The sequence below is a fragment of the Exophiala viscosa genome (genome assembly GCF_022695815.1).
Source record: "Exophiala viscosa unplaced genomic scaffold EDD37scaffold_14, whole genome shotgun sequence".
NCBI lineage: Eukaryota > Fungi > Ascomycota > Eurotiomycetes > Chaetothyriales > Herpotrichiellaceae > Exophiala > Exophiala viscosa.
Genome location: NW_026944366.1, coordinates 411,516 through 435,940, shown reverse-complemented (window position 1 = coordinate 435,940; position 24,425 = coordinate 411,516). Strand labels below are relative to the sequence as shown.

At 51.7% G+C, this 24,425-nt stretch overlaps 11 protein-coding genes across 11 annotated transcripts; 5 read left to right on the top strand and 6 right to left on the bottom strand.

Moving 5' to 3' along the window:
• Positions 1-438: 438 nt before the first annotated feature.
• Positions 439-2,172, bottom strand: EDD37DRAFT_186186 (uncharacterized protein). The gene has a single exon (XM_062810020.1). It carries the CDS (start codon positions 2,074-2,076, stop codon positions 646-648), a length of 1,431 nt encoding a protein of 476 aa, XP_062665990.1. The 5' UTR covers positions 2,077-2,172; the 3' UTR covers positions 439-645.
• A 1-nt stretch (position 2,173) lies between these two features.
• EDD37DRAFT_186185 (uncharacterized protein) lies at positions 2,174-4,285 on the bottom strand. The gene is made up of 2 exons (XM_062810019.1): positions 4,116-4,285; positions 2,174-4,060 (listed from the first exon to the last, which is right to left on the bottom strand). The coding sequence occupies exons 1-2, from the start codon at positions 4,173-4,175 to the stop codon at positions 2,501-2,503; spliced, it is 1,620 nt and encodes a 539-aa protein (XP_062665989.1). The 5' UTR covers positions 4,176-4,285; the 3' UTR covers positions 2,174-2,500.
• Positions 4,286-5,108: 823 nt separating this feature from the next.
• On the bottom strand, positions 5,109-6,013 carry EDD37DRAFT_613358 (uncharacterized protein; the record flags this gene model as incomplete). Its single annotated transcript, XM_062815444.1, has 2 exons — positions 5,109-5,676; positions 5,730-6,013. 2 exons carry the CDS (start codon positions 6,011-6,013, stop codon positions 5,109-5,111), a joined length of 852 nt encoding a protein of 283 aa, XP_062665988.1.
• A 282-nt stretch (positions 6,014-6,295) lies between these two features.
• EDD37DRAFT_186155 (uncharacterized protein) lies at positions 6,296-8,110 on the top strand. The gene is made up of 2 exons (XM_062810018.1): positions 6,296-6,847; positions 7,147-8,110. Exons 1-2 carry the CDS (start codon positions 6,480-6,482, stop codon positions 7,829-7,831), a joined length of 1,053 nt encoding a protein of 350 aa, XP_062665987.1. The 5' UTR covers positions 6,296-6,479; the 3' UTR covers positions 7,832-8,110.
• Positions 7,962-10,007, bottom strand: EDD37DRAFT_186142 (Sodium/hydrogen exchanger family-domain-containing protein). Its single transcript, XM_062810017.1, has 2 exons — positions 8,674-10,007; positions 7,962-8,616 (listed from the first exon to the last, which is right to left on the bottom strand). Exons 1-2 carry the CDS (start codon positions 9,874-9,876, stop codon positions 8,092-8,094), a joined length of 1,728 nt encoding a protein of 575 aa, XP_062665986.1. The 5' UTR covers positions 9,877-10,007; the 3' UTR covers positions 7,962-8,091.
• Positions 10,008-10,057: 50 nt separating this feature from the next.
• On the top strand, positions 10,058-12,100 carry EDD37DRAFT_641860 (pre-mRNA-processing factor 19). Its single transcript, XM_062817335.1, has 5 exons — positions 10,058-10,242; positions 10,305-10,349; positions 10,397-10,844; positions 10,897-11,366; positions 11,422-12,100. The coding sequence occupies exons 1-5, from the start codon at positions 10,230-10,232 to the stop codon at positions 11,880-11,882; spliced, it is 1,437 nt and encodes a 478-aa protein (XP_062665985.1). The 5' UTR covers positions 10,058-10,229; the 3' UTR covers positions 11,883-12,100.
• A 28-nt stretch (positions 12,101-12,128) lies between these two features.
• EDD37DRAFT_186001 (uncharacterized protein) lies at positions 12,129-13,863 on the top strand. The gene is made up of 3 exons (XM_062810015.1): positions 12,129-12,486; positions 12,554-13,561; positions 13,616-13,863. The coding sequence occupies exons 1-3, from the start codon at positions 12,418-12,420 to the stop codon at positions 13,784-13,786; spliced, it is 1,248 nt and encodes a 415-aa protein (XP_062665984.1). The 5' UTR covers positions 12,129-12,417; the 3' UTR covers positions 13,787-13,863.
• Positions 13,864-14,271: 408 nt separating this feature from the next.
• On the bottom strand, positions 14,272-15,241 carry EDD37DRAFT_185973 (thioredoxin-like protein). The gene is made up of 2 exons (XM_062810014.1): positions 14,899-15,241; positions 14,272-14,827 (listed from the first exon to the last, which is right to left on the bottom strand). The coding sequence occupies exons 1-2, from the start codon at positions 14,935-14,937 to the stop codon at positions 14,447-14,449; spliced, it is 420 nt and encodes a 139-aa protein (XP_062665983.1). The 5' UTR covers positions 14,938-15,241; the 3' UTR covers positions 14,272-14,446.
• EDD37DRAFT_185959 (uncharacterized protein) lies at positions 15,153-17,354 on the top strand. Its single transcript, XM_062810013.1, has 2 exons — positions 15,153-15,989; positions 16,051-17,354. Exons 1-2 carry the CDS (start codon positions 15,547-15,549, stop codon positions 17,318-17,320), a joined length of 1,713 nt encoding a protein of 570 aa, XP_062665982.1. The 5' UTR covers positions 15,153-15,546; the 3' UTR covers positions 17,321-17,354.
• Positions 17,324-19,559, bottom strand: EDD37DRAFT_613351 (FAD binding domain-containing protein; the record flags this gene model as incomplete). Its single annotated transcript, XM_062815443.1, has 7 exons — positions 17,324-17,440; positions 17,505-17,965; positions 18,024-18,245; positions 18,272-18,447; positions 18,483-18,649; positions 18,723-19,071; positions 19,129-19,559. The coding sequence occupies 7 exons, from the start codon at positions 19,557-19,559 to the stop codon at positions 17,324-17,326; spliced, it is 1,923 nt and encodes a 640-aa protein (XP_062665981.1).
• An 835-nt stretch (positions 19,560-20,394) lies between these two features.
• On the top strand, positions 20,395-22,096 carry EDD37DRAFT_186050 (U1 small nuclear ribonucleoprotein 70 kDa). The gene is made up of 3 exons (XM_062810016.1): positions 20,395-21,124; positions 21,233-22,005; positions 22,054-22,096. The coding sequence occupies exons 1-2, from the start codon at positions 20,635-20,637 to the stop codon at positions 21,871-21,873; spliced, it is 1,131 nt and encodes a 376-aa protein (XP_062665980.1). The 5' UTR covers positions 20,395-20,634; the 3' UTR covers positions 21,874-22,005; positions 22,054-22,096.
• Positions 22,097-24,425: the final 2,329 nt, after the last annotated feature.

The window sequence follows — 24,425 nt, the reverse complement described above, 5'->3', positions numbered from 1 at the left end:
CATCTTCAGAAGCCCTTCTGCGCTCCCGGACTCTGTGCTCCTTCGAATATCGTCCACCAAAAAAGTGATGCAAAAACTCTGCCATGAACCCCCGACGAACAGGGGTCATGGTGAGGTAAAGTCGGGTTCGCAGGCCTGCCGCCTCATTCACACTGGTTCGCTTCGACTCGATCGATCATCGGACCCGGGTTCGCAGGGTCGAGGAGAACGTCGAGATGTCAACGCATTCTAGCCCGATGCTAGTTTGATGGCTTCCAGAAGAAAGCCCAGATAAGACCCAGGACTTGTTGCACTGCGACGAAAGATGCGCGGGCTGGACATATCAACGGTTGAAAAGGGGCGGTATCACAGAGATGCTCTATGGTTGCGTGGTCGACGACGGTGCGGCAAGGTTGAATTTGTGATGAGGCCAATGCCGGCTCGGGAGCTTGCTATCTTCTGGACGGCTGGTTCATCTGAGGCCTGATGTTTTCTTCCTCGAAACCCAAAGTGAGTCGCCCCGATGTCTCCTGAATGTTTCAGCAGTTTCTCTCTCGTTCGAGTCCGGAATCCAGACAATCTTGCAGAACCTCCGAGGATCAAAGTCACCGCATACCGCGAAGTTGGGGCCAGTCAATCCGGGTCCTGACCAGATTAGGCCGGCATCTAAAATTCTTCCTCCTTCGCCTCCTCGATGTCAACTACGACACCAAGCTCTTCGGCCAATGTCTTGTCAATAGCATCCATCAACGTCCGAATCACCCTGTCATCATGGTACGCAGCATTCCACACAACGTGAATATTCAACCTCCCTCTGAACGTCCACAGTCTCAACACGATCCCTGGAGCAAGCGGATCAGCCCACCCGTCAAGATCCTTGACCGTGATGGCCCCGTCTCCGTGCTCGGCAACGATGATCTCTCCGTCCAACAGGCCCAGACCCGTGAACCATGGCACCGAAGCAGGTTGGTCTGGCGGCGTTTTGACGTCCATTTGAACGACCTGGGCACTGATTTCCCACGCGTCTTCGTAAAGCCATCTCTCTTGATCGGCGAGCTGGTATTGGCCGCGCAGATTCTGGGCGCGGGTCAAGAAGTCTTGACCTGGAGGTAGGGTCAACATGAGCATCTGAGCGGCGCTCCAGCAGCCTTGATCACGGAACGGCGATGCATTGGGAAGCCGCGTGCGGACCTGTGCCGGCATCAGGGATGCGTAGTTGCGTTTGCGCTTGGCAGGGTCGTCGGCCAAAGCCCATACGGCGCCGAGGTAAGCCGAGTGGATTGCCGATGTGATTGAGATACCCTTCGCTTTGCAGCCACGTATGAGGCTCGATGTCGAGGATGGAATGTACAGGCGTCTGTGCACCTTGACGGTTGAAAAAGGGTCGGACTCGTCGCCTTGCATGGGAAAGTCGATGCACGGGAGTTTGGAGTAGTAATTGTCAAAGTGCTTTTCGACGCGAGCTTTGGACTCGGGCGTGGTGGTTGCAGTTGGCATGAGCATGTCCTCGACCGCGGGTGTCAGAAGGGGCACCTCGCTTCCAGGCGTGTAGTCGGACAAAGCCTCGCGGGTTTTCGTGCCCGTCAAAAGGTCTGCCGCGTAGTCGAAGACGTGATTGACAATTTTGAAGGCGCCGGCAGCTTCGGTCCGCCAGTGGCTGATGTATAGAATCAGGGTACCGTTGAAGGTTTCGTCATTTGTAGAGTAAGACAGGACCTGGCATATTGGCAATAATTCCAGATGCTGTTGCATGGCTCGGATAGCGCTTTGTACGGATGCTCCTGATGGAGAGACGATGAAGGTACGGTCCAGCCATGCTTCGAGATCCGCGGGAGAAGGGATCTGGTATTGCTTGACCTCATTGGTCACTGTAGTGGCTATGTCCGGAGACTTGAGCAATCGTAAAGCGATCCAGGCATCTTTGAGAGCCTGTATGACTTTATGAGGTGCATGCCGCGCAGTGAGCTGGGCGATGGCATGGATTTTGATCGGCTCGCGAGCGAATGGTCGTTCACTTGTGACAATAGAAGCTAAGCCCGCTTCCGAGCCCCTTAGTGGACGTTGGTAGAGGCCGGGTGTGCTCTGTGTCCATGACATTTTGATGGACTTCTGCAAGGAAAGTATCTCGAGCAGGGCTACAGGTGACCTGGTGTGTAAAGTCCTCAATGCCGTGGGGGAAGACGAAAGACGATTATAACATTGAGTTTGGGGAGATGGGAATTGTATTTATAAACCGCAACAGATGCAACGCGGACCAACTCGTTCCAATTCGAGTTGCCTAAAAGGGGTATTCGAGACTGCAACGCTCATAAGAAAGCATCAAGGTCAAAATTTGGTCAAGATTCCGATGATCCCATGGACTCTGCAGCAACGACAATAAATATCTGTTCCGGTGCGCTCAAAGCAATGAATCTAGTGTTTGCTCGATTGAGCAGATTGGATTTGGAGGAAATCCATCTTTTTCAAGTATTTGCCTTCTCCAGCCTTCGTGACTCTTTGGTCATCACATGAGTACATCGACCTAGAACAGATGCATCATGTGCATCCAGTCTTCATCGTCATCACCTCGCTCTAACATGCATGCCGCTTTCCTGGCCTGTGGAATCTTCAGCTCCTTGTCGATGAAATCCAATCGGTCAATCACGAATGGACGTATAGGGCTTGACAAGCTGACGCTACAAGCAGAGTTGAACAGCGGCCAAATGAGGAAATAGGCAGATGCGATAGAAGGTCTGGACTGCGTCCGGCTGAGAAGCTCTCCCTGTGGGACGAGAAACTGAGAGGACGACTGGCAGATTTCGACCGCTGTTGACTCGATGGCCTGTGAGTACCGCTCACACTGGGCTTTCAGCTCTGACTCTTGTGCCGCATAACGGTGCATGATCTCATAAAGACTGATCCTTGTCATGCGAACAGTATTCCACGTCTGCGCAATTCGGTGGTTTGGATAGATATGATATTTGTTCTTGTAGACACCGCGGATGTCGCGAGTGGTGGTGACAACGTCATATTTCCAGGCCAGGAGATCGAGCTCTTTCCACATCGACATGATTTGGCCATCGACGGCGCTCGCCCATCGGATTATTTCGGACGGATCGGTCAGCGAACCTTCCCGTATCGATGCTCGGAGCTCAGCGTATGCTGCAAGGAGCAATGAAAAGCGGTTGCGGGCAGTATACTGCTCGACAGGGAAGCCACCTGATGAGTCGAACATTAGGACACTGTTATGTATCCGGGTATGCTGTTGTACACAGAGAGCACTGATGATACTCGTGATATGATGATTAAGCCGGCCACTGAGTGGTGAGCTGCTTGTATGCCTAGGACGGGTGGTGAACAGGACCAACGCGCCTTCCACGTGACGAGTCCACGTCAGGGACGGTGAGTATGTCGATACGGCATTGGCATGAGGCCTGCCGTAGCCTTCGACTATATCTGCACTGGAAAGTGCTTCGAAATGAGCGAGGAGGAGTATCGCCGCGAGCACGTCGTCTCTGGGTGAGGCATCAGGACTTGCCAGCGTGAGCTTGGTGTCTTTGAGACTTATCGAGTATTGTTCTCGGGCAAGCATCATGAAGTCGGGATTGCGCGTTTCATGACTGAGACTAGCAATTGCAACCGCCTTGATGGCGCTGAATAGGAGTGAGTCAGCCGAGCTTTGGCTGTAAAGAGAAGGTAGATAGTCAAAGTGACTTCCTGGGATGTATTGTGCCAGGAAGAAACTGGTAGCGAAGTCCGAAAGCGGCTGGGTGGGTTGGGTGGACAATAGGCAGAGATCACTGGTCGAAGTCATAGTCTGCTCCTGTCCAGGCAGAGTAGCCAAGGCTTTGTAGTCAGGCTTGGCCGGCGTGCGGCTGACCGACAACGAGGAAGACGAGCGCGAGATTGAGTCGCCGACACTGCTTTGTGGGGTGCAGCTGGAGCCACGACTATCCCCGGGTTTGCTGCGGGTGGTCACCTCGTACTTTTGTTGCACGCGCTCGCTCTCGTCTCGGAACATGAGGTCAACTTCGTTGCGATAGCCGGGGCACGATCGAGATGCATTCCGGCATTGACCGCAGCTGGGTGTCTTCCGATCGCACTGTTTCGTTGGTTAGTATGGTCTTGTCCCAGGCCCTTGATCGTGTTCAAATCACCTTTAATCTCTTCTTCCTGCAATGACCACATCCTTTCGAAGGCTTTCCGCAGTAGACCATTTTTAAGTTCGATTTCCTAGAAGACTGGAGTGTTGCAGCAGTTTTAAAGGGACAATCACGAAATCAGTGCGGTTTTGGTGTCCTGTCCTTCCAGGCCTGAGGATCCCACGGTAGGTATTTTGCTCGTTTGGCGTTAGGCACTCAGCGGCGCAGCGCATTCTCCATGAGACGGTAGCACTCAGTTGATCGTGTATGGTAAGTGACTAAGCGATATCCTGTATCATCCGGCATTCTTCAAGGCTGTTAAGTGGGGAGGGGTCTTCTCCGTATCACCGTACCTCGTATCAGTGACAATCAGACGAAAGGCGTGATCGTACTTCGGCCACACCGTAGCTCCATCATGAGGAGCGCGCGATATATTTGCCAGGTTGAGTTGATGGGCAATGAAGGCAGAGGGAGCGGCAGAGAAAGGGCGCAAGAGTGACGTGGATGGTCATTATAACCGGCATACTGACTAGGCCGAATGCAGTATGCAACTCGCCATTTCGTCTCCACTGTAGTGATTTAAGGCCTCCCTCTGTTCTATCGTCATTCCTACGATTGGCCATGACTTGCAGGGCATCGATACCGTAGACCTAATGACCATGATGCGAGATGATTACCTTGTCCGAGTACGACATTAGGGGAAGAAAGCGATTGCGGGATCTGAGCCGCCGTCGCGGGTCCGGGTCGGCTGCAGCGACGTTGAGGTAGGGGACTGAAAGAGCCTTTTAAGCTTCCTGTAGCTACACCACGAGGCTGATGATACATGTGTAATAAATCAGAACATTAAGTAAGTACATATCGAGATCTAATCCATTGCGCCCATGCCCCATTACCAACCGGATCCAACATCGTTGTCGCTCAAATGAGATTTGCCCAGAACATAGAAATCCTACCCAGACACCCCCTGTTAGTACAGTCAACATCAGACCAAAAGCTGTTCCCCATGCTTCACACCCCAGGCTGTTCATGCCTTTGCTGCTCGCTTAGAGCATAGTGTTGCTGGGGGGCTCCGTCTCTTCCATGCCATGATCGTTGATTTTCCCTACCGAAATCCCCTGTGGGTTTCGGAACCATCAGTCCAGCTGCTAAGTAAACAAGCACGACGACCGCCTCCTGCAAGGTTTCCATCACAAGTGCAATTGTCGTTGAGCTGGCAGAGCCGGTCGAAGGATTGAACTTCGCATCGTGCGAAAAAGCGGCGAGTAGTGAATAGAGGACTCGAACGGCCAAGAATGGGAGCGTGACACAGACTGCAATGATCAGACGCGACTCGCCGAGACCAGTGAGTCTCCACTGGCGAAGCGCGTAGCCAGTGAGCAGGACCAATAATCCATAGACCACGGCAAACAGGATGATGCCGATATGAACTGTTGATTCTGAGAGGATGTCTGCCGGACTCTTTGCGTCTGCGGCGCCCACAATGCAAAGTATCAAAGCGACCGTCGCAGGTATCTGTATCGCTCGGACCACAAATGAGAACTTTGTTCTCGCAGTTTGGTCCAATATTGAGTGGTATCTATACATGATTCGATTAGCAGACGTAAAATCTCGGGGAGAAAGAGATCATACACTCTGGTCAGGATTCCGAGAGTTGACAACAGAAGGGGTGATAGTCCGAGGACAGTGCAGATAAGAGCGATAGTCTCCGGAGTCTTGGGGTTGTTGTTGTTGATTGTGTCGAGCTGGGCGGCCGATCCAATAATGCGAATGAGACAAAATAAGGTCAAGAAGATCCATCCAAAAGATCTTCTGGCGCCATGCTTGGCTATAACGACAACAGACACAAATAGAGCTGGGACATAGTATGCCAGTCTTCCGATGGAAACACCGTCGGAGTAAGTGATGTGAACCATTATGCTTTAGAAAGGACTTTTTAAGATGATGAAAGACTCTGTATGAGTTTGCGGTGCTGCTGTGATGATAGTGAGGTCCATAGTTGAAGCAAAGCATTGTCCTTCTTATACTTCAAAACCATGTCGACCAGATGGTATTTCAAGATCAATGACTTACCTGAGAACGGCGCATCTCGCGAGAGCGCTGCCCAGAGCCTCAGCTGAGTCAAAAAATGGCCGCATACCAACTGAGGGCAAGCCAAAAGTTTGGTGCGAACGACCATCTCAAAGACTATGAAACTGAGGGAAGCTCGCGGTCCTCACCGATTTGGGAGCGCACCTCGGCGCTGCGTCTGCCGCAGATTTGGCAGGTGCACATTGAGATGTCGAAACAATCGGGGGCAGAGCAGCGCTGCCCAGTTAGGAGACAAAATTGTCTTTCCAGATCGACAACCAACGTTCCACCCAGCGGGCTGGACGGCGCGTGATGGGAGGCGCAGAAGCTGGCGACAGACGATTGCTGGTCAGTAGTAGGTACGAGTTATCACTCGTACAAGACTCTAAGCCTCCGAAGTGCATGCCGGGAAGAGTAAAGCGTCAATGTATGAGGTGGCTGTACTCCGTACAATCGGTTTCGGGATGGGGAATCGTTCTTCCAGTGCTGACAAAGAATGCAGGTCAAGTCGCTTTTCCCCTCTTGCTTCAGCCTTCTGTCTCCTTGTACAGTACTTATGCTCACGAGCAGATTGCTGAAATCAGAGACGTACCTCGATGGTGGCTCGCCTTACCCCATGGAGGTTCCATAGTCACCGTGAAACGGAGCCTGCCACAATACGTGGCCAACCAGTTGCTGCGGTAAGCCCGATTGATGCTTTAAACTGTCTGCCTGCTGCAACATTCCCGTCACAGAGTCCGAGCAGGCACCCAAGAATCCGACGCAGCAAATTGGGGTTACGCCAACCCCTAGAATATCACCCCTCGGGTCGCCTAGCTGAAGTCGGTATCGTTCTCGTTTTCGCTGTTGAGTGAGTGGGTCGTTTAGCGTAGCTGGCTATGCAATGTTTATGTGACCTTGAAGAAGCCCTCTCAACATCAGATATATAAAAGCACTCTCCAGGTCGTGGAATCATGGCTCATCAGCATCTTCTATCCAGCAAGAGAACACAGTCAAGAAGCATCAGTCAAACCAACCCTGTCACTCCACCAACAAAACCATCTGACATACGGAAACCATCTTTCACCATGGGTCTCATCAAAACAGCAATGATCTCGGGAGCTGCTATATACGGCATCAACAAGCTCGCCAAGACAGCCGAACACCGACGTGAACACCCAATGCCTTCCCAGAGCGAGTATCGTGATGCTCGTTCCCAGTCTTTCGCCGCACCTGAACAACGTGGTTCCCACTACCCTGAGCAACAGTCATATGGCCAAGGACAAGAGAAAGGCCAAGCTCAGGGGCTGCAGTTCGAAGACCGAGGAATACATCAGCAACAGTCTCAGCAACAGTCTCAGCCACTGTCTCTGGAGAACAATCCTACCTCTGCACTTCCTTGGGGCTACAGTGACAGAGAGTATGCATATGCTGCTGAAAACCGTCGAGCATCACCCACGGGTTATAATGAAGCACCACCTCATTATCAGAACAGCTATATCCCTGCTAGATCACAACGACAGTCAGGCTTTGTTCAGTCCGAGGAGCTTTCCGATTCAGACTTGTATAATCAGGGCAAGTCTAGTGGGGGAGCCGCGTTGCTGAGTACCCTTGCACAACAATTCATGGGGAGTGATGGCGGGAACCACAAGGGAAAAGACGTGATGAAGATGTTCTCTAAATAGATACTCGTCGGACGCGCAGGACGGGGAAAACTATGTTGGAGTGGACAGATTGGAGCTGGCAGCTCTTTCGATTTCGGCTTGAGGATGCGACCTGCTTTTGTGTGGCGTTCGGACATTGCTTTTCTGCGAGGGCGGCGATGGCTTTTGTTTCTGGGATACAATAAATGTACTGACCTTTGGCATGGAGGTTGCTTAGATTTCCAAAAGACTGTAGTCATTACCAATCGTCGAACTTGCGCGACTTGTGACCGGTCGTGTCTCTAGCCAACTCCCCATATCCCGAAGGGGTCTTCCGCTGCGCCTTCTCGGGTCTGTGCTCTCTCGCTCTGAAGTCGCTTGGCCCTTTTGGCAAGGAAGCCCAGGCTCACGGGCCCTATGATCGTGCAAAGGAGAATTGCCCAGGTCACAATTAGATAGATATCTGATGTCGAACTTGCACCTTCAGTCGAATCCTCCTTGTCGTCCCTTGAGTTTGCCGTGGAGAAGATACCATTAGTTGCAGCAACGGCCGAGATCAAGAAGCCAATCTCGCCACGAGCAACCATTGCACATCCAAGGATGGCCGCAGGATACAGGGACTTTGGACGAGGCCATGATTTTTGTCTCGTGCTTTTCGTCTTGTCCTTGTTCTTGGTGGAGGGTGTCCCCATCTGCGGACTGAAACGAACGAGCCAAAATCCACAGCACACTTTTCCAACGCACATCAAAATGGCGTAAATCAACCCCCGCCACACGATGGACGCTCGAAACATCCTTGATATTGGGATGGAAAAGCCAATTGAAGCCTATCACCAAGAGTCAGCGGTGCTGTTCGAACAGAGTCTCAGCATAGCAACACTGACGAAGAAGAGAGGTTTCAGTATATGCTCAACTGCTGGGGCATAATATCGGCTGTACATGCATATGCTGCTACGCTCGGGTTCCGTAGAGTTCGAGACGTCTACCGATGTGGTCGGTGCTGCGTGCTCTTCCGCATCGGTAACCTTCTCTGGTGGTGGGGTGGGCAGTCGGGAAGAGTCGACCGGATCAACTGCTAGGTCCTCATATTCGTTCGCAACCGTGGTGCCTGGTCCATGTGGCAGTGCAGACCTGTCGACTGCGCTGCTGTCGGAACCTGCTAGAGGCGCAGGTTCGTGACTGCTGGATTTGAGATTGGGATGTGGCTGGCTGAACTGCTTTTGGGCCGGCAAAGTGGCTGCCATTTCATCAACCCAGGAGATAGCAGCACCAGCAAGGTACGCCGCAAAGAGGGTCGATGTCCCGGCATAGCTAGCCGCAGATACAAGACCAACCAGAAGGGTAGTTGAAAGGAGGAAAGATAGCGTAGATGCATTTACCACCCTCTCGAGCAACTTGGACGTCCTCACTTTGCCAAGCGCTGGACGTACCATGATGGGCTTAAGCACGAATTTGCAGAAGACCGGAACGACGATTGCAAAGCCAGCAGACACCAAGATCGGTCGCAAGATATTCGAGGCATGGATCGCACTGTCACCAGAGCCTAGATTGGCTATTACCTGAACCATGACTAGCCCAACCACATCATCAAGCATAGCAGCGGTCGTCAACACTGTACCCAGCCTGCTTGTAGTCAGACCAGTGGACTTCAAAAGGCTGAAAGTCGTTCCCAAACTGGTAGAACACAAAGCCGCTCCTGCAGCAAAGGCTTCGAGCTTGGTCGAATTGACGAGCCTCAGCAGAGAAAAGGAGAATGCAATGGGCAGCAGGATGCCAGTGATTGCGACACCAATGGAGAGCCATAGTGTCTTCTGTACGGAGCTGATGGAAGTAGACAAACCTCCCTCGAATACAATGGCGATCAGGCCGAGATAACCAAGCTGGGTGGCTATATCCTCGAAAGACTCTGACAACAGCTTCGCACCAGGTGTCCCCCATGCCATACCAAGGAGGACCTGGCCGACCAGGCCACAGTAGAGCACATGATCGAGGACCGAGTTGATCACATTGGAAAGTAAAAAGAATGACGATTGGGCGAGGATGGTGACAATGCCAGGTTCTGCATAGGAAACAGCAGCGTCTACCATGTTGCTCTATCAATATCCATCATGAGTCTTGGAAAGGCATACTGTCGCCACGAAGGGGACGATGTGCGAGAAAGATAATGCCACTCTCGAAAGAGACGGAACATGTGAAAAGAAATCGTACTATATATGCTGTGGTCCGTGGTTGATGTTTTGCTGCTTGGGATTCAGTTCCCTGACAGTGCCAAGCCTTGGGAGCAATGACAATTGCTATTGGCTGACGGTGAATTCAAGTCCCGGCGGTTTGAACTTTTTGTTCACTTTGGAGATCGCAAAGAATACAACGAGTGCTCCTCTTCTCACTTGCGACTTGCACACTCTTCCGCGTCTAAGTAGGACAGAGCTGCTTCGTCAAAATGCTGTGCGCAAGTGAGTCTGCCCCAAACATCGTCAAAAAGGACTAGGACTTGGACTAATGAATACTTGTACAGTCTCTGGTGAACCACCCCAGGTCCCGGTGGTGTCGCGAAAGAGTGGTAGGTCAACGGATGCAGTCGCACGATATGAAACTAACGAGGTACAGGCAAGGTCTATGAGAAGCGCCTTATCGAGGCATACATCACCGAAAATGGCAAAGAACCAGTCAACGACCAAGTCCTCTCAGTGGAAGATCTTATTGAGCTTGACACCCAACCTACTGTCTATCCTCGCCCACCACAATTGACCTCTATTCCGTCGTTGCTATCGATGTTCCAGAATGAGTGGGATGCGCTGGCTCTCCAATACTACGACCTCAAGAGAAGCCTGAAGGAGACCGAACAAAAACTGAGCGTGGCATTGTACCAGAACGACGCTGCTGTGAGGGTCATCGCACGACTTCAAAAAGAACGAGACGAAGCGAGAGCATCTCTGGCCAAGATTGACGTCGGTCGAGGAGCAGCAGGCCCCAGCACCAACGGAGACGCAATGCAGGTTGACAGTGCACCACTGCCTGCACCCATACTGGAGAAGATTGACAGTGTCCAAGAGAGGTATGAAGAATGTCAACACAGGCTGCCATGCTCTGCTGACTCAAAAATACAGTTTGTCAAGAACAAGACGGAAGAGACCAGTGCCAGAAGACTGGGCGACTCCGGACGCGATATCAGCCTATACTGCGCAGTCCACTTCCGAACCTCTATATCCTGGTGGAACATTGTTGGCTGTGCATGATTCTAGCGACTTGGCGCTTGTCGCAGGAAACGGTGCCAAGGCAGGGGTGTATTCGCTGTCTAACAACCAATTACTGCGTGCACTCGATGGTGAGACAGGCTCGATCACCAGTGGACTCTGGGCTCAGGATAAAGCCGTTATTGCGACATCATCTGGTGTGGTCAAGGTCTTTGGTGCAGACGAATCGGATACTTCTTCATTCTCGGTCCATGCTGGGTCTGTCAATGGGGTGACTTTGCATGCTAGTGGCAGCATCGTGGCATCCGTTGGCGAGGACAAGACATACGTTCTCTATGACCTTCAAACCATGCAGACGCTGACGCAGGTCCAGACCGACTCAGGTGAGTTGCTCCTATCTCGAAAGACACTGCCGGTTAGTTGCTAACATGGACGCAGCCCTGAACTGTGCACAATTTCACCCTGACGGCCACCTTTTGGCTGCTGGCGCCGTAGACGGACAGATCAAGATCTTTGACGTCAAATCTGGCACGCTCGCCGCGGCTTTTGATCTGGCGGCTCCGGTCAAATGCGTCTTTTTCTCGGAGAACGGCACGTGGCTGGCGGGTGTAACAGAAGGCTCAACAACGATCTCGATCTGGGATTTGAGGAAAGCCGCTCAGATCAAGAGCATTGAAACCGGTAGTCAAGTGCAATCCATCAGCTGGGATTATACGGGGCAGTTCCTGGCAGCTGCAGGGACCGGTGGTGTTACTGTCGAGCAGTACTCCAAGGCGTCCAAGGAATGGTCGGAAATCTCGAAGTCCGCCACGCCTTCGACGAGAATTGCATGGGGCAAAGGAGCGCACAACCTGTTCAGTCTGAGCGAGCAAGGAGTCATTACGACGTTTGGGAGATGAATCAGCAATGGGATGGCTGAAACTTGACTTGTACAACGACATAAAAGGCTGCTCTTGATACCCATACTTGGAAGAGAACTTGGAAGATGTGAATGCCGGTCTGCCTTCACTGGTGGTCGATATCACGAGGAGGCACATAGTCTGGTGACCTGAAAGTGAAGAACGCAATCTTCACCTCGGGAGCAGGTAATGCATAAACAAAGCGAATTGGTCTCAAGCGTCTCATTCTTTTCCGTCTTTGTCTTTTCTGTCCTTTTCGGGATTAATCCACGGGCTTAATAAGTCGGGGAAGAGACATACAGATACCTGCAAAGTTATTTGACGGTGGTGGTGGCGACATCATTTGCCCGCCCGCACTAACACCGGCATTCCTTCTTTGGCCGACATTGCAATCACCAACTACACACTTCCCAAACGTCCTCAACAACTTCTCCTCCTCCCCATTACTCGAACGACTACCACAAGATCAATTGGATCCGGAGCCGGCTCCTCTTCAATCCACATCGACTGGGCCGGCAACAATATCGCTAGTAACATGCCTCAGGCTCCCAATCTCTCCTTGAGCAGCTTTCTCAATCCCGCATCATCCTCCTCTAGTCGAAAGGTACGTTCAGTCGCCATTCCGTGCGCCTCCGCGAGTATTCCGCGAATGCAACTGACCTTGTGTGCAGAGATCTCACGCAGAGATCACTCGGTCCCAAAGTCGAAGTGCCACTCCCGATCTACCCTCGAAGCGCCCTCGCATTAGCCCTCCCTACGCCTTAGTACCATCCTCAGGATTTGTCTCGGGCTCACCCACTCCTGCGCCTCCAACGACACGATTTGAGCGAGACGGGTTCGATTACCGCAGACCCATTATGTCTACACGAACACAGCAATCCTCACATGGTCCTGACGACGTCACCATCGATCTTACTGCTGATAGCGACGTCTCTACTGTTTCCGACGCCTCCCCTCGACCTGCACCGAGACGCCATGCGAGACCACAGTCTGAGACCAACAGAAACCTCCGGGCTCCGCCTTTCAGCAGAAGGCAACAACAACACGATCATGAAGTGATAGATCTGTCAGAGGAGGATTCCGACTTCCATATTGATGACTTTGAGGTGCACAGCGACACTGAATCGGAACGGTCTGCGCATACTCTTGCTTCAAGTCCAGAGGTTCAATTCTTGCACGAGAGACCTGCTTCGCCAGGCAGCCGGCGGCCGGACCCCCCAAGACCTTCTATTCATGTGGGCACATTGGGTGCGGACAGGCAAGGACCATTCAATCTAATACCAGATCTTTTCAGAAGGGGCACGCAGTTCATGTTTGGAAATATGCAGCATGCCTATGATGAAATGTTCGCCGACCGTTTTGAGCAGGCGAGGGCTCGTGGCAATGATGCGAGACCTAATGCTGGCGCGCAAGGGAACGACGCTGATCCCGAGCTTGTCATCAATCTGAACTACAGACGGCCAGCATTTGCTCTCGGTGGACTGGAGATGTATGATCGCACGTCAGAAACACCTCAAGTCGTGCAAGAACCATACAAAGCTCCTCCCACAGCCAAAGAAGGGTTCATCCGGACTTTTGGTGAAGAAGATGTGATATTATGTCCCCGTTGCGGTGATGAGTTGGCCGTCGGGAAAGACGATACGAAGCAGCAGGTGTGGGTTGTCAAGGCATGTGGCCATGTAAGTCACCATATATCTCACAGGGTTTGCTTACCAGTTCTAACACATGTACAGGTTTTCTGCGGAGAATGTGCGGCGAGTCGGTCCACCACCACGAGAGGACCGAAAAAGCCCGACAAGAAACGAGCGCCGCCCAAGCCTGCTCAGCCATTCAAGGAATGCAAAGTCGATGGCTGCAATTCGAAGCTGACTGGGAAGAATGCTATGTTCCCAATTTACCTATGATGAAACATGGAGAAGTCCTGCAGCAGCAATTGATCCCATGCATAGGTCACAATGGTCGCTTCTGTCTCCTGCCTGCAGCACGATATTTGCACAATTTAGAAGACTGGCAAAGATGAACCACGATGAATTATGGATACTCACGGTCACTGTTTGATTAGGGCCTCAAGCTCCTTGCGAATTCCTGCAATGTACATTGAAGCGCGGCGTTGGCGGCAGGGAACACTGAATAACCTGCCAATTTCAATGCTAATATGGCAAGCTGGCAGACCCAAGCTTGCCGCTTCTCAACATGTCTCTCATGTTTTCTCATCTCCAGTTCAGACCTTTGCGCTTCGTTTATGTTGTCGCTCAATAGCAGTCCATCATGGAGGCAAATTGCATCGTCGCCTCCACAGGCAGACGTCGGATCGATCGCACTTGGCGCGCCTTGTTAGTGGCCCAGCGATCATATGGAAGTCGCTGGTTATCTGTCCATTGACATAATCTCTGCACTTCAGCATCTGTACAGTGTTGCGATCCCAGAAGGGCGCACCATGCATTGGACGCCCGAAATACCATTTCATCAACCCCAGACGCTGGAAGATGGCCGCTCCTCTGCTCCAGTGCACCGTTCAAATGTTCGAACGAATACTTCCCAGTGTCCTGTACACTGTTCCGATCTCATATAGTCTTGATCCCGCCATGCATAGGACTCCACATTCCTCTAACATTCTCATTCACACTAACCACATTTTTGCCTCTGATCAACTCGTTCTTCTTGCCGCTGTTCGTGACCAAAACCTCGACCTTCTTCAGAATCTGTTCCTTCTCGAGGTTGCGCAGACACACGGCCTTCTCACGGCCGTTGATAAAATACGCCTTGACGATGGGGTGTTTATTCGGACGAGGCGATATCCGGAACTCGGTGCCTGGGTATTTTTGCGTGAAGGACGCGAGGAGAGGGGATGTCAGGAACGATTTCATGCCGCGTGAAGAGCCGGCCCAGTCGCAGTAGTGGAAGTCGAGGCGTTTGCATTGGAGGATGAAGGCGCCGAGGCCGTTCTGCTCGTCTGTTAGAATCAAGGCGCAAGACTGCGATAGGAAGGGAAGGGAGTGGTGGATGGTAGGCTTACCCGTGATGTGGAGACGGTTTTGAGACCTTGCACAACCATGATTGCGGCGATGTGGTTGTGCAGGTGAGATAACGTGGTGTTCGCTGGTCGGCGATGTGATGGTGGACTGTGGAATGGGCTGTTTTATGAAGAGCGCACTTGCGATGCAGCTGCAAGGCAAATCTCGCTGCGCAAGGCTGTGCTAGTTTGTAAAGAGGATAGTATGGATTTCTAATGACACGGATAGGTTAGACTGTGGTCATTTGAAGTGAGGATGGCTTGGTGGCAGTGCATCTGCAAGTCTGCCGCACGAGGCGCCTTCTTCTCTCGTATTCCTGGCGACCGAGCAGCTTGAACATCATGGGCTGGCAAGTGATCGGGATGGACTGCCCATGGGGGCTTAGACCCCGCTCGTACAGTTCTCTCCGAAGTCTCTGGTTTGTTGAGCATCCCGCCAGACATAAAGTCAGGAACGTGCCTCCATGACTTGCCTTGTCCTTCCAGCCTGTCGTGTCGTTCTTGATATCCCGCTCCACTGGTGCTAAATGGCCGACTTCGTTTCATAGCTATCTTAGGCAGGACCCATACTTACCATACATCTAACATCCCTAGAGTCACCGTTGCCGCACTGGTGGCTTGTCACGACACCATTGATGGGCCACGACTGACATGGCTGAGGCTGCCGCTGTCGCATCAATTCTTGGTATCGCGAGCTTTGGCATTCAACTCACACAAACCCTGTACACTTTTGGCTGTAATGTATCAAGTGCCAGAGAAGAGACTAATTACATTGCACGTCACGTTGACCTCTACTCTAATGTCCTGGATATCTTAACGGATCGACTTGAGGACGACGAACCCATTCTTTCCGGCGCGGCTTTTGATCTGATCGACGAGCTACAATACCAATCGCAGGAATTGTTCAAAAAGATCGAGCACTCGCTCCCGAATCCCAAGGATGGCAAAGACGACATCTCGTTCCTGCAGAAGGTGAAATGGAACTTCACAAAGTCAAGAGTGGCTCTTCTGGTAGGAGAGCTTGACTACTTACGAAGTACTGTCCACCTCCTAGTCACAATCATATTTACCGGCAGGAGAATCCGATCTCGAAGGTTAGTCTTGTCTAGCTGGTTGCCTATATCGATATGTTTGCTGACTTTTTGTAATATACAGAAAGAGGAAAGCAAGATCTGACAAGGAAGGCGCCGCAGATCCTGATAACGAACTTGGGAAGCAAGGCGTCAAGGCTCAAAATGCGCTTCTCGCCCAGCAAGAAGCCCAAGATAAGCTACCAGAGCTCGAAAAAGAAGCAACGAGACAGGAAAGCCTTGGCCGCAACGGCGCCATCCAACCGTACACTCAGCGTCCTGATACACGAACAGATGTCATTCGAGCGAAGGCCCCAGCCTTACACAATTTACAACAATCACTTACGACATGCGCCGACCCAGCAGAGCGGCAGCGTCTTGTCCTTCAGCATTCTGCTCGCGTGCTGCGCCAACTGCTGGAGCAGTGGACGACTGTCGGCCTTGAAAGGCCCCTTGGGCGTGATGATGAGGCCCATGCTCGACCAGGGGGTCAACAGCAGCCTACAGCGGAACTAGCTCGCAATAAAACGACTCCGTCCCCTCCACCAAGATTCCCTTGCGCCACAAGCTTCCCCGACCACACCAAGGCTCACACTTTCGAGGGGCCGAAGGTCAGTCCCGGAGTGCATTCGACGCCTGAGTCCGCAGTATCCTTGCCCGATCAGTGGAGGGGAATGTCTACTTGTGCGCCCAAGATGTTCAAAGATTGGCTGGCAACTCTGCCGGAAGCTGATGAAGCTCCACCACCAGAGTGGACGAAGGCGCTGAATAAGGATAATGGTCTGCCCGACTATTACGGTTCTAAAAGCTCCAACTCTCAATGGGAGAGTCATGCCCCTGAGGCCCCAAATTGGAATGCAGGAGAACGTTTTGCACAATTCTTTAGTGATGGTTTTGATACTCGTGCAGAAAATGCTTGCGCACAGTCTTCCGGGGTCGGTGCTTTCGGTACCAACATTTTGTACTACAGCACAGAAGATGGAAAGCAGAAGAGATCAGGAAGACGACACGGCGACAAGTCCACATCTAAAGATGGGGACCTTAACAAGGGCTCCCGCAGCCTCCGGCGCCCGCGGACACAGGACAACGCGTGCCGGTCTTGCGAAGGACGTGGTGGTAGAGTAGACAAGGCGAAGAAATGCCAAGAATGCGTTGGTTTTGGTTATTTATTGGACCAACATTTCGGGAGCGATCTGGCTGTCTCATGTCGAGGCTGTAATGGTGAAGGCTCCACGATTCCAGTGAGGTATCAGTGTCAGGTGTGCATTGGGACAGGCATCCTACCTCGGAGCGACTTGTCCGAGCACAAGAGTGGTTTATATGGAGAGGTCAATCGCAAAGAGCGACCAGCTTGAAGGCTATTCGGGAGGATCAACTGAAATGACTTCAACGATCACATTCTCGATACATACGTAGTGATACTCACCAGCGCTTGTACGAACGTCCGCGTTTACGCGGAGACGGGTTTCGTCCCACTGTTCGTGTAGGCGAAAGTACGAGATCTTCAGCGGAAAAAGCCCGAAGCGATGGAAATCGTACAAGTAAGGTCAATGCGACCAGTTGTACATCCAGACAATATGGCGTGGTCCCGACAGCCTCGAACAGGTCGAATGATCTAAGACTTCCTTTTGCATGGCGTAACAATGCCATCATCCTTCCCTGACGCCATCTATCCAGGCCTTGGCAGATCCGACCTGGGGTCTGCCCGATCCCACCTTCAATGCTAGAATTACTCTCCACAGCCCACTCACTGTGTCCGACACATGGAATGCACCAGAAGACGCTGGTAGGATCCCAGTAGTTCTTCAGCTGCAGTAGCCGTGGATAATTCGCGCCCCAGAATGCCTGCTGCCAGTTGGGCTCTGTCGGATCGGCTTCATTAACGTACGCTCCCGAGTCTGGTGCAAGTAGGCGAAGAGCAGCAACTTCCACATTGCGAAGCTGGTTGGTCGTGGCAATCTTTGCTGTTTCGTTCAAGAACGGCCAAACACGTGGGAGGACTGTACTTGTCAGCTGGCACGTCTCAAGGAATGGCGTACTGAGTCCGAAGAAACGTACTGAAGTGAATATATGCATCGCGCCAAGCAGGAAGGACTGCATTGCTACCACCGGGTATCTTCACATTCTTGACACCTTGACCGGCGACCAGAGAGCCCAAAATGGCGTTTTGCGGGTTGGTGGTCGTCTGCTTAAGAAGCTTCTTGAGGGTGGCAGGGTCAGTCTCAAGTGCTCGACGGCCAAGCAGTCTCGATCCAAGTCGTAGATTCTCTCCAACACTCTCTGGTGTGTTGAGCATCCAAGCAGACGTAAAGTCAGGAAGATAGAGCGTGGAATTCCCATAACCACTTGGTCGTCCCAGCCGAAGGTGTTGTCATTGATGGTCTGCTCCATTGGAGCTATGATAGACTTGGATTCTTGTATAGACTTCTCGGGTACGATCCATATACCGTAAATGATACCTTGGGGGGTTGGCGTTGCCGCGCTGGAGTCCGGAATTGCATAATAGTAACCCATGACCCCCTGATCCGATAGAGTTGGAAGTTGTCCATGGAGAAGGTGAGCAAGGACCAGAAGGTATCAGTGTCGGCGGTTGTATTGTAGCTGTACGTGTACCACGTTGCTCCGATGCTGGGATAAGCTCGGACAGTGAAAGAGACCATGACGGCGAAAGTGGAACCGCCGCCCTACATACAATAGTAAGAGTCCTATTTGAGACTTGCTTCGGGAAAAGCCCATCACGGACGGCAGGGTACTTACACCTCTCATAGCCCAGAAAAGCCCAGGATGGGAAGTCTCGTTGATGGTCAGATGCGAGCCGTTGGCCGTGACGACTTCCATCTCTAGCACTTGATCTGCACCGAGACCATATTTGCTGCTAAGAGGGCTGTGACCACCTCCAGTGATCCATCCACCTATACCCACATCAACGTCTCCGCCACCGACAATGGTGATATTGTGTTCAGCTGCTGCCGCATATATCTCACGCATACGCATTCCAGCTGCAATGGTGACAGCAGCCACGCCTCCGTGACTCTTTGCACAAGAACCATTCAAGGTGACGTTGATGCCTCGGATGTTGTGCATCCAGATAGAGAGTGCCTGGGGCCTGGACGACCTAAGTCAAGTGTCAATGACTGCCCGGTCAAGGGTGCTTTGGTCATACCGTCCTGAGATGTCATGGCCTGTCCCTTTCACGATCAATCGTACGCCCGTCTCCTTGGCAAACCTAATCCCAGCCTGTACATGACTTACCTGGGCGGCATTGATCACATATGCAGGATATGCTTTCGCCGAACAAGGTGCCAGGTTACTGGGCAGGCAAGCTTCGTCATTGTAATCTGAAGTGAATGGATCGGAAGCATGCCACGACGAATTAGACCATTCCTGGTAAACATCTTCGCATGCAGCAGCATTGTAGAAGGAGCTGTTGTGCTGACATACTTGACCAGGAGGTACAGGTACTATGAGACGACCTGAAATGGAGGCATTCAATGCTTGCCAGGCCGACTGTGAAGGCCATTCCGCAGAGCCTGGCATCGGTTTGCAGTATGGTTGGGGACCAGGATGTATAGTTTGAGGGGCGAACAGCGCCATGAAGATGGCACATATCCAGGTTGCGACCATCATGGCTTCTTTGGTCGGCAGGCGAATTTCGAGACTCGCGTTGATAAAAACTTGGACATTGTCTGCCGTGAATATATACCATTGCAAGGCCCGTCTTATTGTATCCGTATAGCGAAGTGGAAAGGGGGACCAACAGAGTCGTCAGATGATGCATGTCGATGGCCGTAGGTGTGCCTTGGCAATCAAGCAATATCAGTGGTTGGAGAGCGAGGCCACGCCCGAATAGGAGCATTCTGCGCAAACGTTAGGGAACAAGAGAACAAGAATTATGAGACTTGGGGCAGATCGGTAGATGGCTGGAATTGTACACGACTTGAACACGAGCTGGCGCGACGCAAGGCAGTCCTGAGGCTTTTCCGATCAGAAGGCATCTGGGGGGCCAAAAGTCTGCAAGAAGTTTTGCTGGTAGTCAAAATACTAATACGTGATATCTTATTGATGCCACTGAGATATCGTGGCTTTCGACTTCTCGTGGCAGTGGCCGTGCAAAGCATCATACTGTAACTTAGCTCGAAGCTGCACAAGCAGTACTGTTCAGCCATGTATTTCTCAGTCGAGTTGCTGGCAGCTCAACTGTTCACGACTACCTTACCAGAATCCGGATCAAGTCAGACACTGGAAGCTTGGATTGTTGCTCTCCTCCGAAGAGGCAGCGGGCAAAGTGAAAGCGATCTCCCAAAATACCCCGGTTGTAGGCCTTTGATCCTCAGTGACGGTTCGCTCTTCTTTGAGAGCATGTTTGGAACAGTACGGCCTGCCAGGTGTTGTCTGGTCGTGACGAGAAGCGGAAGGAGACGAAACCCGATACCATGGAAAAAGGCGCTAAGCTGTTTTGAGGTTGCTTGCTGCCCTGGAACTTTGTTGAAGTGCAACAGACATCGCGTGGACAGATGTTGCACACTTCTTGCACACTACCTGGGTCGGCCATACTGCCACTTCCTTGTAATATATCTCGTTCGTTACTTTCTCTTTCCTTCGAAATTGATTCTGGGTCAATGACAGCTTTGTCTCTCGCACACCAGCCTTCTTGTATCAGTAAATCAAGATGACAGACAAACTCCCTCCCAATCTCCTCGCCCTTTTCCAACCACGACCCCCTCTACGCTACATTCCTCCTCAAGACACCGCTCCTGATGAAAGAGCAACGAGACCATCGCAGCTTTCTGGCCTAGCCGCCTTTCTTCCACAACTTGACGAATATCGACAGACAGATGAATATGAGCCCACAGAGTCATGGCTGCAAAAGCGCGAGCGCAAACGACTGGAGAAGAAACAGCGTGCAGAGGAAATGCAAAAGCCTGAATTTGATGGTTACAAGCCAAATGACGATCCCAAGATCAAGGGTGATGCCGTCAAGACTCTGTTCGTTGGCCGCCTGAGTTTCGAGGTCAAAGAATCCGACTTGGAACGTGAATTCGGAAGATTCGGCCCCATCGAGAGAATACGAATCGTCAAGGACGAGTCCAACCCGAAACCCAAGAAACCACATCGAGGTTACGCCTTCATCGTGTATGAACGAGAAAAAGATATGAGAGGTAAATTTCTCCGCGCATTTCCCCTTTTCCCAACATCCTCCTCCCTGTCCGTAACGCAGATGGTAAGATATCCTGAAACTGACCTTGACGTCTCGTCCCTCTCTACAGCTGCCTACAAAGAAAGCGAAGGTCTGCGAATCAAGGATCGTAGAGTTGTCGTTGATGTCGAACGTGGCCGAATGGTGCCTGGTTGGAGACCACGAAGGTTTGGCGGAGGTCTCGGTGGACGTGGCTATACCAAACAAGCACCTGCAAGACCAACATTCGGAGCTCCGCAGACCGGATTTGGAGATGGATTCAGAGGTGGCTTCGGTGGTCGCGGCGGGTTCCGTGGAGGCTTTCGTGGCGACAGAGGAGGTTTCGGCGACCGAGGTGGCTTTCGAGGTCGTGGCGGCATTGGCTACCAAGATCGTGGTGGCTTTGGCGGACGACAAGGCGGCTACCAGAGCGGGCCTCCACCACCTAATGCACCCAGCGGACCCGGCGGTCGAGGTGGGTTTGGAGGAGGGTATGAAGATCGGCGCAACGGCTTTGGAGGTGACCGCGGTGGAACAGGAAGCAATAAAGATCCGATCGGTGGCCGAGATCGTGGGTATGAACGAGATCGTGGCGACAGAGATCGAGACAGAGATCGTGATCGAGACCGTGACCGATATGGCGGAGGCAGACGCGACGACGACTACAGCTCGAGAAAACGGTACCATGAGAACGATGGGAACGATGACCCGAGACAGAGACGGCGATACTGATTTCGAGTCTGTCATACGCATTGGTCGGTGTTTACTACAGCTTTGGACCACGGTTGGTTGGTGGGTATCCTTCTATCATCCGTGCATTCAAACCATCTTTTCCGGTTCTGTCATGGTCCTCTACACGACATGGTAAGGAACCAGCGTTTTTTCGGTTCATCCAAATCGACCTCATCATAGGTGAAGCAAAAGTACCTTGATACTCCAGCATGATTGGAGCGCCACTTTCAATACCTGCTGCACACGTCTACGCCACTGTGATTGATAAGAAGCTTTTATGGGTGGGCTCTCTTCTTCTACAGACTGATTCCTGTAGAGGTCAGGAAGTCGACATCAGACCGGCAGCTCAGCTGAAGCGGACGCAGCTTTCTGCTGTCTTGTGAAATGTATGCAAGAAATCACCTAGGTAGGATTAGGAGCAATTGCTCTATGGGCATTGAACAACAGCAGTAGGGAAGCTGTTTGTGTGAGTCTGGGTTTGTATGAAAACACATGCCTGTTTTTAGCAGAATCACCTCGAACTTTATTTTGTGAATAGCATCATTGGACATGAAGAATTGGGTCGAGACTGAGGAGCTCCGCCAGCAAAACGTTGAGTGCTGGCCTATACCCATCACGTGTCTCTCCAAGCAGGTCCTCTGTTTCATCCAGAAGGGCTGTAATGATCAATAACCACATGACGACGTCACACGTGTTGTCAAAGAGGTGATTATGGCAGTTGTCAATGCGACATGATCATTGTCGTCAATCGAAAGGTGACATCTGAGTGGCCCACGGCACGTTGCCGTTAGAGGTGTTAGTTTAGCAAATTTTCTAGCAGAATTTTCAGCGATGTGGTTGGCCTTGACACATTGGAACCGCTAAAAGCAGGTTCACACGCGCCTTGACAAACGACTTCCGCTAAAGACAATTGTACACGCCTATTCCACGACACGGTCCCTTTGATTGGTGTCTTCTGTTTATACTCCTCCGAAACAATAATGTCATAGCACTTCGACAGTGCAACCAGGGCGTGGTATGAGTTCCATGTCCTCAATTACCATGGACTTAGGGATGAAAATTTGCCATGAGTCAGGAGTATATAAGACTGTGCCCCAGGAACAGGTAGGTGATCTTCATTCCTCGTCGGCCAAAACAAGACAAAAGTACCATCATCTCCATAATCCATACCTACCAAGCCAGCCTCGTCAGAAGCCATACCAGCAGCACGTCCTCACCACTTACCTCAATCGATTCCACACATACCTACCACACCCACCACCACCAACATGCCTTCAACTTATGCTGCATACTACAACATCGTCGAGGCTGAGAAGTCCTCCGCAGCACCATCTCGAAGGATGTCCAACGAGTCCGTTGAATCCGTCTCATCGGCCAAGAGCAATTCCTTCTTCAAGCGGGCTCTTGAGCAACTCCGACCCACAGAGGAGAAGTTGACTCCGAGTGGCATCTATGCACCCATCATCAAGAAGAAGTCTCTCTTCAGCAAACATTGAACCACCATAACATGCAAACAAACGAATTTCTTTCTGTTTCGACGAAAAGCATTGGGAGACGGAGTTCGGGATGATATAACATGGGAATTTCAATGACAGGGAACTGGGTAGCATGAGAGCTTGGGACGCATTGCCGGAATCTCGCCTTAGTGCTTGAGATATGATACCTTGAATAGAAAGATGACAAGACGAATGGCATTGTAATGATATTTGAATCCAAAATGCCACTCAAATGGTGTCTGCATTCGGTATTTCAATAGTAGTCAGGGTGCGCCTATACTGCATCGTCAACGACATCTTATGTGGTTGATGACCTCGTAAGCATGTGACGAATTGAACAGAGACAGTAGATGCAGGTCACTCCCTGAGAACACTGTTGCTGTGGTCATCCTCCCGAAAGTATACAACACCAAAGAGGAACATACCGAAAGTGGTAGGAAGTCAGATGAACCACAGTCAATGATGGAGATAATATGGACGCGACGGCAGACTTGGGTTTTATGTTGTTGATCTAGGGCATCATTTTCGCGAGAATACGAGATGGACACGGGAGGTGCCTTTGTTCGGCTCGCTACCTGCATCGACTTCCTCCAGTCATAAGCGCCGCCGAGGCCTAAGTGATCACGTCTAACTCGATGCTCAACCAGTCAGCGGTGACCTGTTGACGTTTTACAGGTGGATTGCAGCCTAGAAAACAAAAACATGTGCACTCAGCACCTAAACTTGGGCTTGGGCTTGGGCGAACCCGCGTCAAGAATCCACACGTGTATTTCCGGGCTAAAGCGCAGGACTGCAGCTTTCCACTAATCCACACCACATCATCGTCGCCCGACGTCGACATCTTTGGTCACCGCGGTCTAGCCTGTGGGATCATTCTACAATCTCAGTCATCCTCCATTCCACCTTCCACGACTGCAGCCGCGGATCGTGCAGACGGCCTTCTTTGATCGTTGCTTCCCTCGGAAGACTTCGAGTCGTGATCGTGCCTGTCGCCTGGTAGATCGGTCGTCCTCCAATCGACACGCATTTCGAGTCTTGTTGAGCTTTCCACATCTT